The 14,279-nt window shown below is 44.5% G+C and overlaps 1 protein-coding gene across 2 annotated transcripts; it reads left to right on the top strand.

The window, feature by feature from the left end:
• Nucleotides 1-259: 259 nt before the first annotated feature.
• Nucleotides 260-13,909, top strand: SVIP (small VCP interacting protein). 2 transcript variants are annotated; one of them, XM_084852431.1, is made up of 4 exons: nt 260-380; nt 5,825-5,875; nt 10,338-10,454; nt 11,714-13,909. In XM_084852431.1, the coding sequence occupies exons 1-4, from the start codon at nt 318-320 to the stop codon at nt 11,726-11,728; spliced, it is 246 nt and encodes an 81-aa protein (XP_084708557.1). In that variant the 5' UTR covers nt 260-317; the 3' UTR covers nt 11,729-13,909. The 2 variants fall into 2 exon arrangements, with proteins under 2 accessions (XP_084708557.1, XP_084708548.1); XM_084852422.1 differs by having other exon boundaries at nt 260-862.
• The last annotated feature ends 370 nt before the right edge of the window (nt 13,910-14,279 follow it).

Genomic DNA, 14,279 nt, shown 5'->3' with positions numbered 1-14,279 from the left:
TCTCTCCCCTGTAAGTTCCCCTTCCCCCCTCCTTCCTCCACGTCTGCTATTGGAGTTTACTGCATGGATCTCTCTCTCCCCCACACACCTCCTTTCCCAACTTTCCTTCCTTCCTTCCTTCCTTCCTTCCTTCTCCGGCTCCAGAGCGACAGGGGGCGCCGTCCGGGCCTCGCAGAGGAAGGCAGCCCTGGCGCGGCCAGCGTCGGGGGGAGGCGCCGTGGTCAAAGGACGCCGGGCGGGGCCGTCAGCGAGGCTTCTTGCGGCGGCTTCTGCTAAGGGGTGACGTGACGCTCCCCGGCCAGGGTGGCGGGGCCAGGATGGGGCTCTGCTTGCCTTGCCTGGGGGGAGCCGCCGACGACGTGGTGGAGACGCCGGACCCCGTGAGTGCGGAGAGCCGCCCCGGTTTCGGGGAGTCCGAGCTGCTGGCCTGACGCCGCGCTCCCCAGGCTGGCCCGTGGCTGGCGCGCCCCCGCCCCCTTCTGCCCCCGCCGTCGTCTTTGCATTCGGGCTCTCGCAGTTGTGCTTCCCTGCTCGCCGCGCTACGCTAGAGACCCCTCCCCGGGTTGTTACCCTCCGGCCCCAAGCATTAAGTATCGCAGTTCGCACGTTAATCCTTACATTCCGCGGAAACTTTATTTTCCCTTCGGCGGTGGGGAACAAATGTTCAGTGCGTTTGCCTTGTTCTCTCAAGCGGTGTTTTGCTAATTCAGGGCATGTCCCCTTCCTTTCCCCGTTAATTGTTGAATAAAACACAACACAAGAACAAAATATGACGAACAGACCTTTTAACTACCGTCAGCACAATCGTATATATGTCTACTCAGAAAAAAGCCCCACTGAGTTCAGCGGAACTTACCCCCAGGTCAGTGACTAAAGGATCACAGCCTTAAAATAACCCCTAAGGGTGCAACCCTATGCACCTTCAGAGAGAAATGAATCCTACAATTCCCCGCATCCCCCAAACTGCGTGGCTGGTTGGGGGAATGCTGGGAGATGTAGGACTTCTTTCTCTCTAAACATGCATATGATTGCACCCTAAACGCTTAGCTTGATCCTGTGCTACTTAATTGGAAATCCCATTGTGTTTAGTAGCAGTTACTTCCAGGTAACCCCTTTGTACACTGTTGTCATGTTGTCTTGCTGCCTTTGTGCACTGGAAGAGTCAGAAAAATATTTGTTCCCAAAGTTGCAGGTAGAGAGTTCCCAGGGAGAGAGCACAGTAGTAGCTCTATGTTTCAAAATACTTGTCAAAGGGACAATCAAGCATAGGATGCACAAGCCCTGGCAGGAAAAGGCCATGTTTTGGTGCTATTTATCCGGGATATGCGAGCTGTTTGCTCAGATGCCTAGTTCTGGAGTGCTTAAAGTATTTCTGAAGGGGGGCAGCATATGAAATGCAGTTGTGTAATTGCTTTGTGCTGGTATGAGAATGCTCTGGTATGTGTGGGTGGATATAATGGATAGTTACTGATGACACAGTCCTAGGCATCTTTACTCAGAAGAAGTAAATCTCACTTTCAGCCGGGCTGACTCCCAAGTAAACTGTGCATAGGATTGCAAGTCTTAGTATCTGATGATATAGGTTTTAACTACTGGGTTGGATCCAGACTATAGCCCCTGTTCAGGCCTTTGGTACCCGTGGGGCTGAATGCATGAAGGGGCCATCAGGAATGCACGCACCTTGCTCCCAGGGTGCCGGATCCGTCAGCAATGCTCCCTGGACAAAGAATGTTCAACATCAGTCTGAAGGGGGCCACTTCTATGCATGTAGGGTTTCCAACATGGACATGTTTACAGTACCAGAACAGGGCTTCAGCCAGTTGTACTTGCAGCATAATTGTATGTATATCAACTGAGGTCAGTGGGACTTTCTCCAAGGTAAGGCTGTATTAGAATGCAGGTCCAGTTTCCATTGAAATCAATGGGACTTAAGTCAGTCATGACTAATTTTTCATACTGATTTCTTAGGGACCTTAATGTGACTAACATGGTCTAGATCTAAGCACTGAATGCTTCTGTCACAATTTGTTTCAAAGGTGCCTCAAATGTTTAGTTTTGCTTTGATGCACATACTTCAACTGTGCTGAAATAGCATGGCTGCATGAATGAGAAGAGCCCTTCTCCACTCCCCCTCAGCCTGCAAATCAGACGTCTGTATGATTAGGATCTCAAGCGGAGGGCCTGGTCCACGCTAACTGTGGTGGAGGGGAGGGATTTGCGCTGCTCCTCCCCGCCCCGCTAGATGTATGAACCAGGGTTCATACTCCCCTATAATTTCTCTGTTAAAAATACCACCATTCCCATTTTGCAGACAAGAAATTGAAGCTGAAAGTACCTTGGCCAAGTCCTCAAAGAGTTCATGGATTGAGTTTATTTAGAAGAGAACTGGCTACCCCTTCCCAGTCTATCTACTCATAAGCATGTTTTGAATATTTGATCACTGGGTCAACACACACAGCAGATGTGAGATTGGGGTGTCTACTATGTATTATAGTAGAGTGACTTCATTTTCCAGTGCAAGCAAAAACCTTTAGTCAGGTTTATTGCTTTCGCTGCTATAATAACTGCTCCAAAATACCTCCTTCCCCAAGCATTAAGTGTATGCACGTGTGTGTGTATTGTGTGTGTATGTGTTAGAATTGATGTACAAATGTTCAGAAAAAATAAATAGGCAAGAAATAAGCTTCTTTGATAGCAGGATATCTTTTTGAGTTCCTTAGCTACAATTAGGCTTCGGGGCGGAGGGGTCTTCAGAACAGTCAGAAGGCCATTCTTACTGTTGACAGTTATGCAGCTGGATTTGCTGGGATTGCATCTAGCCCAATTGATTTTTTGGTGGTCTGGCGGCAGCAGCCGCTTCCATCCAGGATATCACGTTGAGGATCTGGGCCTATTTTTGCATGATATGCACGGGGAAATAGACACTAGAACACATACATACACACACACACACAACCCTTGGTCTTTGCATTGGACTGCACAGAAGCACCCAAAAGTAATCACTTTCTTTAAGAAGTGGCTGTTCTTTCATTCTGCTCACTTAGCCCTTTGTCCACAGGGTGTGGAGGTTTTGGCTGATTAAAAAATATTGGTCTTTTTTGCCAGTTAACCATTGGATACACTATTATTAGTAGTAGTAGTATTATCGTTACTATTCTATTGGGATAGCAAGAGCAAAATGAGAGAACATCTTGTTCCCATTTAGGACAATATGAATGGGAAAATGATATCATTTTCATAGTGAGAAAAATGCACAGGAAGAAATAACATTTTGATTCCCACACTAAACTTTCCCTTTTAGCTCTGTGCTTGCAGTAATCTTCCCGTGATTACTGCTGAATACCTATTGGCATTCATTCTACTTGAATGTGTTTATTTCAGGACACAACTTCAATGTGGCTGTATTTCTTCACTTCCTGCTTTGGGTTATTGTTTGGAACTCCTTATATAGTTGGCACTCCATATATTTGCTGGAACTCCTCATATAGTCGGAGAAGCTCTTGGGAGCTGTATTCCTGTGGTGGGCAGATCTGAAGGCAAAAGGGGTGAGGCCAGAGGCAAAGAACGGAGGCCAAAATACCAGCATATTTTGGCTGAAATATCTTACTGCCAGTAATTTGGCAACACATATAAACCTTTTAGAATAGGGGGGAAATGTGAAAAAAACAGGACACTGCAAAATGCCAGGGGGCATGGCATTCATTTATTAAATTTATTAATCGCCCATCTGGCTGGTCACCTGGCCACTCTGGGCGATGTACAATAATAAAAACAGTTTAAAACAATAAAATTCTACATTAAAAACATCATATTTCTAAAAATACCCTAACCCACCCCAAATGCCTGCCTGAACAACCACTTTTTTAATGCATGGTGGAAGCTCATTGAAGAGGGGACATGGCGGAAGCTCATTAAAGAGGGGGCATGGCAGAGTTCCCTAGGGAGGGATTTCCACATAGTGGGGGCCACCACAGAGAAGGCCCTCTCCCTCGTCCTCACCAGCCTAGCTGTCCTGGCTGATGGGACAGAGAGAAGGCCATCCGAGGCTGATCTTGTTAAGCAGCCTGTTTGGTGTTACTGGAGGCGCTCCTTGAGATAGGCTGGGCCGGAACCATATAGGCTTTTAAACGTCAAAACCAACACCTTGAATTTGGCCTGGAAAACAGCTGGTAAGTAGTAGGTCCCACTTGCACAACACAGTTGGCAGGACCCATCACTTGTGTGATGGAATCAGTGGGGCAGGAAAGAACTGGCGAGGGCGTAAGCACCCGTTGAATGCTGCCACCAGTGGAGCTGATTTGGCCACTAGCAATGAGGTTAAGCGTGCCTGCCCTCCATGTATGTATGTATGGCACTTCAAGCATTCAGCCTGAACATGTGAGGGTACAAAATATTTAATGCCCCAGCATAGGGAGACATTTTTTCCAACCTCAACATAGGGAGACATAGGATAGGAAGACGTTTTTCTCCTTCTCTCACGAAACTAGAACCCAAAGGGGTCATCCCGTGAACCTGATAGGTGGGAGATTCAGAACAGATAAAAGGAAGTACTTTTTCCACACAGTGCATAGTTAAACTATGGAATTCGCTACCGCAAGACGTAGTGATGGACACCAGTTTGGATGGCTTTAAAAGATGGTAAGATAAATTCCCGGAGGAGAAGGCTATCAAAGGCTACTGTTCTGATGGTTATTTGCTACCTCCAGTATCATAGGCCGTATGCGTGTGTACACCACTTCCTGGGGAGCATGAGTGGGAATGTGCTGTGCTGCTCATATCCTGCTTGTGGGTTTCCTGTGGGCAGCTGGTTGGCTACTGTATGAAAAAATTGCTGGGCTACATTGACCTTTGGTCTGATCCAGCATGGCTCTTCTTACATTGTTATGCTCTTAACCTCTGCATGCATTGGTCCCACCCCCCAACTTCTGACTTTAAGTGTGAAGGGGAATTCCAAGCGCATCCAGCTGAAGGTCATCATAGAATAGTAGGGTTGGAAGGGGCCTACAAGGCCATCGAGTCCAACCCCCTGCTCAGTGCAGGAATCATGCTGAGTAGACAATGGTCAGGAGTTGAGGTGGGGGAGCTGGTATACGAGGAGACATTGGGGTGGTGCACAAGCCCCTGGTCCCCCCCACACTATGTGCCCTCACACATCCAGGCTCAACCACTGAATGGCACTATTGGGAATGACCAGATAAAGATTATAAGGTAATATTTGACTATATTCTTCTAGGATCCATAGCCACTTGCTTGTTTGCGGTGCTGCTTACTTGCCTTAAAGATTGATATAAATATCCAGAACTCAGCAAGAGCAGTAATGGTTTACAGTAAGCCAAGCAATGTGGCTGTTCTTTTATGGACATATGGACATATCCAGTTCCCACTGTTAACATGCTTGGATGAATCCAAAATGCATTCAAGCTGTCTTATTTGGTTCATTGGCTGGATGTTTGGGGCCAGAGCTGAAGCCGCTAACAACAGTATCTGTTCTGTGTTTGCAATTTCTTTATCCCTAACTCTTGGAGCACTTTGAAGGTCTTCCATATGTGTAGGTTAATGATACTGAGAATATGGAACTTCTCTTACCACTTTTATGCAACCCAAGGCTACATACATGGGAAGTACTTGGATCTCACATTGGCATCTAGGACTTTAAATTGTTTATTCAGTTGTGGGCAGAATTGGCACTTAAAAGCTTAGTTCTGGCTCCCAACATTTTGAAATATACTACTGTGTTGGAAAGACCCTTGGAAGGCCAATCCCCTCCTCCAGTACAATTCTCTGAAATAACTTTTTAAATGGCTCCTTTTTGTATTTTCTCTAGGAAATGAGAAGACAGCAACTCGCAGAAGCTGCAGAAAAAAGGCAAATGGAGGTAATCGGGTGCTTGGCACAGAGACTTACTCAGATATTTTCTTACATAATGAATGTGAACAATAGATAGATGGATCTTTTTTGGAAATCACACGTTTTAAGAAGGTGAGGGAGTGGTCATGATTATGCCATTGCTGTTGGCTTTGTTCTGGATTATACTGAAGATGGAGCTTCACAGCTAATGTTTATGGATATTGGCATCCAATTCACATTCATGTCCATTAAGAATTTCTAGGTGTCAAGCATGTAATAAAAGCTTGTGAGTAGAAATACCCCAAAATAGTGAGAAAGACTTTGTAAGGTTGTGCGCTCAGTTTTTCACCAGTAGCATACAGACCAGTACCAGTGGAGTTGGTTTGTGTGTATGCTCCTAGGTCAGGGATGGGCAACTTGGGGCATTCCAGCTGTTGGACTACAGTTCCCATCAGCCATAGCCATAATAACCACTAGTGAAGGATGATGGAGTTGCAGTCCAACTTCTGGAGGGCTCCAAGCTGCCCACTCCTGTCTTCGGTTTTCAACTATCACAACCAGGGGTGATGCTGGAAATCTAGAGATCCAGAGGTACCAGTTTTCCCTTGTTCAGATTAGCCAGAACTGCTAGGGTCTGAGTTTCCCTTTAGGGCTGTTACAAACATTGCAAGCCACCATGTAAAACAAAGCAAAAATTGCTGTTGTGAGCAGGGGCCGCCAGGAGGTTTGTAAATGCCTCGCCACATGATGCCTCTTTGAAAAGGTAGATACGCCAGCATGTCGCTTTGGTTTGGGCTGGAGCATGACACTGGGCCTGTTACCCTTTCCCCCTCTGCTGTTTTCCTGGTTTAAATCCCTGCCTCCATCCCCAAGCTGCTATGTGTGCCAAAGGAAAACACCTACAAAGCATGATGAAGACTCGAAATCGCAGATCTTCAGATGTCGTGTTTAGTTTTGGCCCTCAGTGTTGCCATAGAGTTGTGACACTTCAGTCCAGGCACTTCAAGGCTAGCCCTAGAATAGGCCACCGCAGACCCTCTGTTCTAACTATAGCTCTCCTCAAGAAGTCGCTGAAATCACAGGAATGTGTGGCGCTTAAGAATGTTATTATTTATTTGATTGATTGGTTTGCAAGGAGCTCTGGGTGGCTAACAACCCATATAAAACAGCACAATGTGTAAACATTAAAATCATAACTCTAAAATTAGAATTACATAACATACAATAAATCCATCATTAAAATAGATAAGGTACTTGCTTATATGCCAAACGTCTGTACAAATAAATATATCTTTAGTTGGCACCTGAATGACAACATTGTTCAGGACAGCCAAATCTCTACCAGAAGGGAGTTCCACAGCCAGGGCGCCACCTCTGAGAAGGCTCTGCTGTGTGTTGTAGCCCCACAGGCTCCATTCCTCAAGGGCACCACACACAGTGTTTCCTTGGCCAATCGTAAATTCTGGGTTCGTCAGTAAGAGGGGAGGTGGCCCTTCAAGCACCTGGGTCTTGAACTGTTTATTTTGCATTATCAAATTTGGCGGCCCTCAATATGGAGCAGCGCCTCACAGACCTCGGGGCTTCTGCGCAATTCTAGCCAAGGAAACGTGTGCCCCTCTTGAGCTCTGCATTTCCAGCATTGCCCCCTCCCCCGATATACTTCATACCTGCTAAAATTGCAAACAGTAACCTACCATGAAGGCCTTCTTCTAAGCACTCCTGAAGATCTCCAGCTTCACATTAGGCTTGCATGTTGCTCAATGTATTTGTTGAAATAATCATTCTATTCACCTTAAAGTATGAAATGGTAACGATAGTGGGACTGCGGAGTATTCTATCCTTACAGAGGATGAAGCTGAAAGTTTTATTGATTTATGGTACCTTGATCCCTTGGATGTGGTTGTTACCACCATTTTGTTGATTCCTCAGTGCCTTATTGATGACTAGGGTGGAAAACTGCATCCCAGACTTCTCAGTCTCTATTACTGTTATTATATTTATATCCCAGCTTTTTCCCCAATACTGGGACTCAAGGTTGCTTTACAACATTAAAGATGTGTACAGTTAAAACATATAAATAGAAATATACAAAAGTTAAAAATATAATTAAATCATCAATAATATTAAAATTGAATAAAATTTTAGTATTTTAAAAAGCCATCAACAATATAAACAATCGTATCAATCCATCATATTCTCACAGGTCCAGACTATCCCCAAAGGCCTGCCGGAACAAAAAGGGGTTGGCCTGCCTATGAAAACATACCCCCCAGGTCTTGCCTGCTGCTGGATAGAGAACCCTGGAGGGCAGAGCTGAGAGAGATTAACCCCCCCCCCCCCTTAATCCAACCAGGTCTCTGTAATACAAGCCAGGTCAGTGCGCTCATCCAGGATCAAGTCCTGGATAGTAGTTGTTTTAACATTCACCGACCTGGCATTCAGCAGCAGCAGTTTCAACCCAGGGGGTCTGTTGCCAGGGCTATCCAGGTTATTTGAGTTGGGGGACAATTTGGGGACAGTCAGCACTCTGTTGTTATACACTCCTTTAGAGTGTGACAGTCTCCGCCCTCCGTATCTCCCTCTGCCCTGTAGAAACATAATGGCCACTCCCTGGCTCCCAGCACCTCCCCGCTTCTTTAAAAAACACATCTCTAGTGCAGGCAGCCCTGCAGGCCACACTGAGGCAAGCAGTCCCCCTCCCTCCTTTCAAGCAGGGGGAGAGGCCCTTGCCCTTGTGTTCCCCTGAAGTGGCTCCCAGGCAACCCCGTTTGTTGTCATCCCCTTCGGAGGTGACTCTTGCCAGCTGCAGTCTCACCGGCCCTACCGGGGCCTGGGTTTTATGCCCCAGCTCCCCCTGGTGTTGCAGCTGGGAGCGGGGAGGCACTTGGCTGGACCTGGGTCTGCAAGGAGGCAGAGCAGAAGTCCCCCAGGTGGAGGTTGAACTCCAGCAAGGCAGCAGCAGCAGGAGCACTGTAGTGTTTCCTCCCCTTGCAAGCAGTGATGGAAAATCCAATGTTTGCAGGGTTTTCTCCTACATAGAGAGTTGGGCCAAAAATCTCCACCATTTCCGCCTGTTGAAAAGGTGGAGGCTTTTCTGCCGCTTTTGTACGTGAGGGAATGTGATACATTTTCAGAAGGCTTACCTATAGAATTCAAGATGGCAGAGGGTTTTCTTCCTTTCAAACCAGGAAAAAAAAGGTTCTCGAAACAGTGGCAGAGCCCCAAAATTAGCAGCCCCGTTGTTTGATTTTGGCGTATAGAATGTCAGAATGGGAACAATTCATTCCCACTTGGGCATTCTGTAGGACAGAAGCGTCCAATGGGAGCTCCACCACCATCTCACGTGACAGCAGAGGTTTAAAAGGGAAGAAAAACTTAAGGACACTCTCTGCCACTCCATATCCTATAGGTAAGCACACACATGCATACAAATATGTGGGGCTGCCTGTGAAGATGGTTCAGAAACTGCAGCTCATGCAAAATGCGGTGGCCAGATTGCTAACGGGGACCAGAAGGTCTGATCATATAAGACCAACTCTGGCCTACTTGCACTGGCTGCCTGTATGTTTCCGAGCCTGATTCAAGGTGCTGGTTTAACCTATAAAGCCTTACACGGCTTGGGACAACAATACTTGACAGAGCGCCTCTCCCGACACTGTCGCTCAATATCTAAGGCTCTCCTCTGGCTGCCTACACCAAGGGAAGCTCGGAAGACGGTGACAAGGGAGAGGGCCTTTTCGGTGGTGGCCTCCAAACTGAGGAATTATCTCCCCGATGAGGCCCGCCTAGCGCCAACATTGTTATCTGTTTGGCGCCGGGTTAAGACCTTTCTCTTCTCCCAGGCATTTAGCAGTATATGGTAAGTGTTTAATTGATCCTGGAATGTCTTATGGTTATGGTTGTTTGTTTCTGAGATTGTTTGTTTGAAGTTGTTTTAGATATATGTTTCTTTTGTGTATATTGTCTGTTCATGTGTTCTTATGTAAATGGTGTTTAATCACTGTATATTGTATTTTTAATGTTTTTAATCTTTGTAAACTGCCCAGGGAGCTCCAGCTATTGGGCGGTATAGAAATGTAAATAATAATAATAATAATAATAATAATAATAATAATAATAATAATAATATAGATACACACAGACACACCATGTATATAATTTGTTCTCCAGGGAAAGTTTAGCTGTGCCCTTTGTCCCCACCCACACCCCAAAAGAGTTGGGCCAAAGCATTCAGAGTTCTAGTTCCAGGCCTGCTGATGGTGACTGGGGTGTGGACGCATTGTTCAGTAAAGCCCAGTGCTTTCACACATAGATACTATCACGGTTCTATGTATGATTATGTGGATTTAATAGAAATGTATGAATAAGGCCAGCCTTGTCCATACTTGATCTTCACAAAAAAGAAATATGGAAAAGGTATTTGTTGTGATTCCTTTTCTGTAGGAAAACTAGATTGTAATATTCTTGTGCCCAATGTTTCTTTTCCAAAGGCTGCTTCGCGTGGTATTAAGAATCTGTCATCTGTGGAGCAGAGGAAAAGAAAACAGGAAGAAATGGAAAGACGTCTTGAATCTTCAGGCGCTGGACCAGAAGGAGGCGGACTAAGAGTAAGACCATAAGAAGAGCCTGTCTCAGGGGTAGGCAACCTTGTGCTCGTCAGATGTTTTGGACTACAGTTCCCATGATCCCTTACCACTGGCAATGCTGGCTAGGTGAGACGTGTGTTGTACTCCAAAACATCCAGAGGGCACCAGGTTTCCTACCTCTGGGCTAAGTCAGAGGTGGGCAACTTCGGGAGGTGCAGGGGCCCTTTTTGCCCCCCTGGACCCTCCCCTCAGCCACACCCCCTCCTGCAGGTGTTGAAAATGGGGAGGGGCAGTGAATAAATAAAAAACAAAATGGAGTCTGGAGCTGCTAATTGTGCCCAATGGGTCAAACTTAGCTTGTTTTCAAGCTAATTTTAACCCTTTTGGGTCTCCGTAGCAGCTATTGACACCATTTTGTTTACAAAAAAGGGGGGGTGTTTTTCTGGTGACCCTGCATGTCAGTGGGTAGCTGATCTTGGGGGCTGCATATTGCCCACCCCTGATCTAAGACCAGTATCATTTTTTGCACAGTGGCCAACCAGATGCCTATGAAAGCTTCCAGTCAAGACATGAGGCAATAGCCCTCTACTGTTGTTGTTTCCAAGCAACTGGTTTTGGATTGCTTATGCATATTTACATAAAATTAAAAATTGTAATTTCCCTCGGTGCTAAAAACAATAGTTCTTGGATGACTCTCTTGTCCTTCAGTGGAGTGACTGCCTTTGTTTTTAGAAACAAGGGTGCTTTGTAAAGTGATGTGTGTTGTAGGCTTTTGGCACAAAGAACCCAAATCTCTTTGATAGTTTAGTTAATGCTTTGCAATTGCACTTAAAATCTGAAAACCCCTAGCCTTTAGTCAAGATAGGAGTGTGATGGATTCATATAACCATTTTTTTAAAAATTCAGTAGTTGCAGTTGTTACATCATGAACATACTGTGTTTATCTTTTATGTAGGCTTTTCCTAGTAATTTATTTTCATGATATTCATATTCTGTTATACATATTCTGATGGTCTAAAAGGAATAAAATACCAATATAGAACAGTGTTCTTCACTTCAAGGCCCGAGGGCTACAGGCAGCTGCCACTCACCTAAAGTGGCTCCTGCTTGAAAAATAGTGAAGATCATTGATATAGAATGCTGCATTTCATTTATGTTTTATATGGGGAGATTTTGCGTAGCTTTTGTTTTGTGTAAAGGAATTGAATACAACTCTTCCACTGTCAAGCAGTGCTGTGAATTTAAATCACCTGAACTTTTTGTGTTCTTTTTGTTCCTAGTGGCAAGTTGGATAACTTTCAGCACAGCTCCCCGAGGGAAGAGAGCGTGAACGTCCTACTGCCAATACCTTGCCAGTTCCTGCAGCTGAGTGGCACTTGTTCATTGTTTGGCTTTAGCTGTTGTTTGCCTCTGAAGACGCAGCAGTACTTTGCCGTTGTGGCAGGGCGGATGAAAGATGTGCACTAAGGATATTGTCAAACCAAAACCTCACAAAGTACAGCAGAGATGGCCAAAACCAGTCACTTACCAGTTACGCTGCCATATTGTTTAATTTTGCATGTCTTAACATACATACTTGGAGTTGGGGGTCAGATTGTAAATGTGACAGTTATGTAGATAAATAAAATTTTTATGCCCTGATTTTTTGGGGGGTATTGTGCTTCTAAACATGTCCCTAGATACTTAATGGTTTACTCCCCCCGGCCCCGTATCATACTTGTAAGATCTACGCCACAGTTCTCGGATCTTTTGCTCCAGGCTAAACCTGCTGAAGTCAGCAAGCTTGTCTGAGAGTAAGCTTTTGTGCCTTATAGGGGTGAATTCAAATGCTTAAGAGACATTGTCATGAAGTGAGAAATCCCTGTCCTTGTGTCTTTATTCTTATAAATGCTATCTCTGTGTGTGGGATAAAGAAGTAATAGCAAGCATAGATAGTAGACTGTTAATTTTTTTTAGTAGGGAAAAAAAGCATGCGCGGCCATACTTCTGCTTCACCACAGGGGTGTATATTTTGTAAGAAGGAACTACAGAAGGACAACTACAGGGACTTCACTACCTTGTGGTGAAATTTCTCTCTTAAAAATAAAAGTGTAAGTTTATCCTGATAAGTCCTGGGAAATGGCTGGAGAAAACTGGCTTCTGAAAATTTAAAAAAAAGCTTTACAATATTCTGTTGAAGTAAATACATTTATGTAATTTATTCTGCCATATCTCAATTTTTCCTATTTATAGCATTTGGGGTATGTGATGTTACTCACCCAGCTGCAGGTGTGTGTGTGTGTGTGTGTGTGTGTGTTTGTACACATATCTTACTGGGTGATGCCAGCTATGAATTAGGTATACCAACAATGTGAATTGGGTATACAATGGAAGTGTCTGACTTGTTTTGTTTACTGGCCAATGCATTTGGGAAACCCAGTTAGTTTCCCAACTGTCGTGGGAATGGGCACCACTGGCTGGCTGGATTCCCTTCTGCCCTATAGCTTCCCTGCATACCCCCAAACCGGATTTGGGGGACTCTTGGGGGACCCTTTGGAGCAGATTTGTAGGAGAGGAAGGGGAACTTCCAACACACAAGTGAATTCCCATCATGCAGTGTTGGGTAGAACCCATTCTATTTTTAATTAGTACGTCCAAAGAGTTACATGTCCTATTCATGCAATCTTGTTCTTGAAGATGATTTGGCAATGAAATCAGTTCATGGTGGGAGAAGTTAAGATGCAGTTGATTTTGCCTTTGAAAGTAAAGCTGGTGATTTCTTGTTTGTCCCCAAGGTGGTGTACGTTGCTTCTTTAAATTAAAAAAGGCCTCAATGGAATGCATATAAAACAAAACCTGCACTATATGCAAATTGTAGCTCTGTGTGTGTGTGTGTGTGTGTGTGTGTGTGCGCGCGCGCGCGTGAGTGCACATATGAAAAAAGTGCCCATATAAACTTTCTATACCATAAATGTATAACTTTCCCCATCCCAGAGCATTGTGAATAGTGATTGTTTTAAAGATGCATACAAACTCCCAACAATATTCGACTAAAAGAGAATAACATTCATACAGCTTAAAAGCTCCCAACATTCTCTCAAGTTAACCTTTAGTATAAAGTATGTTCCTTGATTTCTAGCCTGCAAATGTACAGTAATATAATTTTTATCTTGAAATCCCCACTGTCCTTTGACTTTCATAAACTATGCTGTATTTATACAAACTAAACTTGTCTGAGTGCTTTAGGAATTTTAATTGGAATGGGATGACTTATCTTCATTGCAATAAATAAATAAATAAATAACAGCACAGTTTTTAGGTTTGCAATGATGCATTTGACCCAGTTTGAGGAGGAAAGTGATTGGGCTTGATAACCTCTCTTTTGCTCATGATCGTTACGTGCTATCTCTGATTGTACCTTCCGACAGAGTCTAACTCCTGCTTTCATTTTTGTTCATTGTAGTCTGGTTGCGTTAATAAATATTGTGCAAAAGGTTTGTGGCCTTGTTGTAAAATACTGATACCTCAGACCTGCTGGTGATGGGCATTTGTGTTGCTGGCATTCATACCATGCTGTTTTACTGCTTTCTGCTGATGTTATACCAACGTACCAGTAACTCAGAATAACTTAGTAATGCACAGCATCCTTGAGAGGATGGTGCCAAGAAAAATTGATGTTAAAGTGCCAGTTTGAAGTCTCCTGTACTTTTATTGTTTTTGTCAACATTTTAGAAATGGGATTTGTGTTTGATTAAGAGCTATTTCTAAGGACTTCTTGCATTCATGGGTGCATTATCTCTTAGCTGTGTTCTTTTGATAAATTCACCTACAAGCTCTGTCATTCAAAGACTTACGGTTCTCATGAGA

Source organism: Heloderma suspectum, chromosome 1 (genome assembly GCF_057233095.1).
Source record: "Heloderma suspectum isolate Gila_16-S chromosome 1, 16-S_ref, whole genome shotgun sequence".
NCBI classification, from domain to species: domain Eukaryota; kingdom Metazoa; phylum Chordata; class Lepidosauria; order Squamata; family Helodermatidae; genus Heloderma; species Heloderma suspectum.
The sequence above is the reverse complement of the archived record's forward strand: the minus strand, read 5'-3'. Positions and strand labels throughout refer to the sequence as shown.

What these genes read in the sequence shown, in the direction of transcription:
- SVIP (XM_084852422.1), top strand. Translation starts at nt 770, where the DNA reads ATGACGAACAGACCTTTTAACTACCGTCAGCACAATCGTATATATGTC. An exon ending in TCAGCGGAACTTACCCCCAG is followed by an intron (nt 863 to 5,824) that starts GTCAGTGACTAA and finishes TATTTTCTCTAG; the next exon opens with GAAATGAGAAGACAGCAACT. An exon ending in CAGAAAAAAGGCAAATGGAG is followed by an intron (nt 5,876 to 10,337) that starts GTAATCGGGTGC and finishes TCTTTTCCAAAG; the next exon opens with GCTGCTTCGCGTGGTATTAA.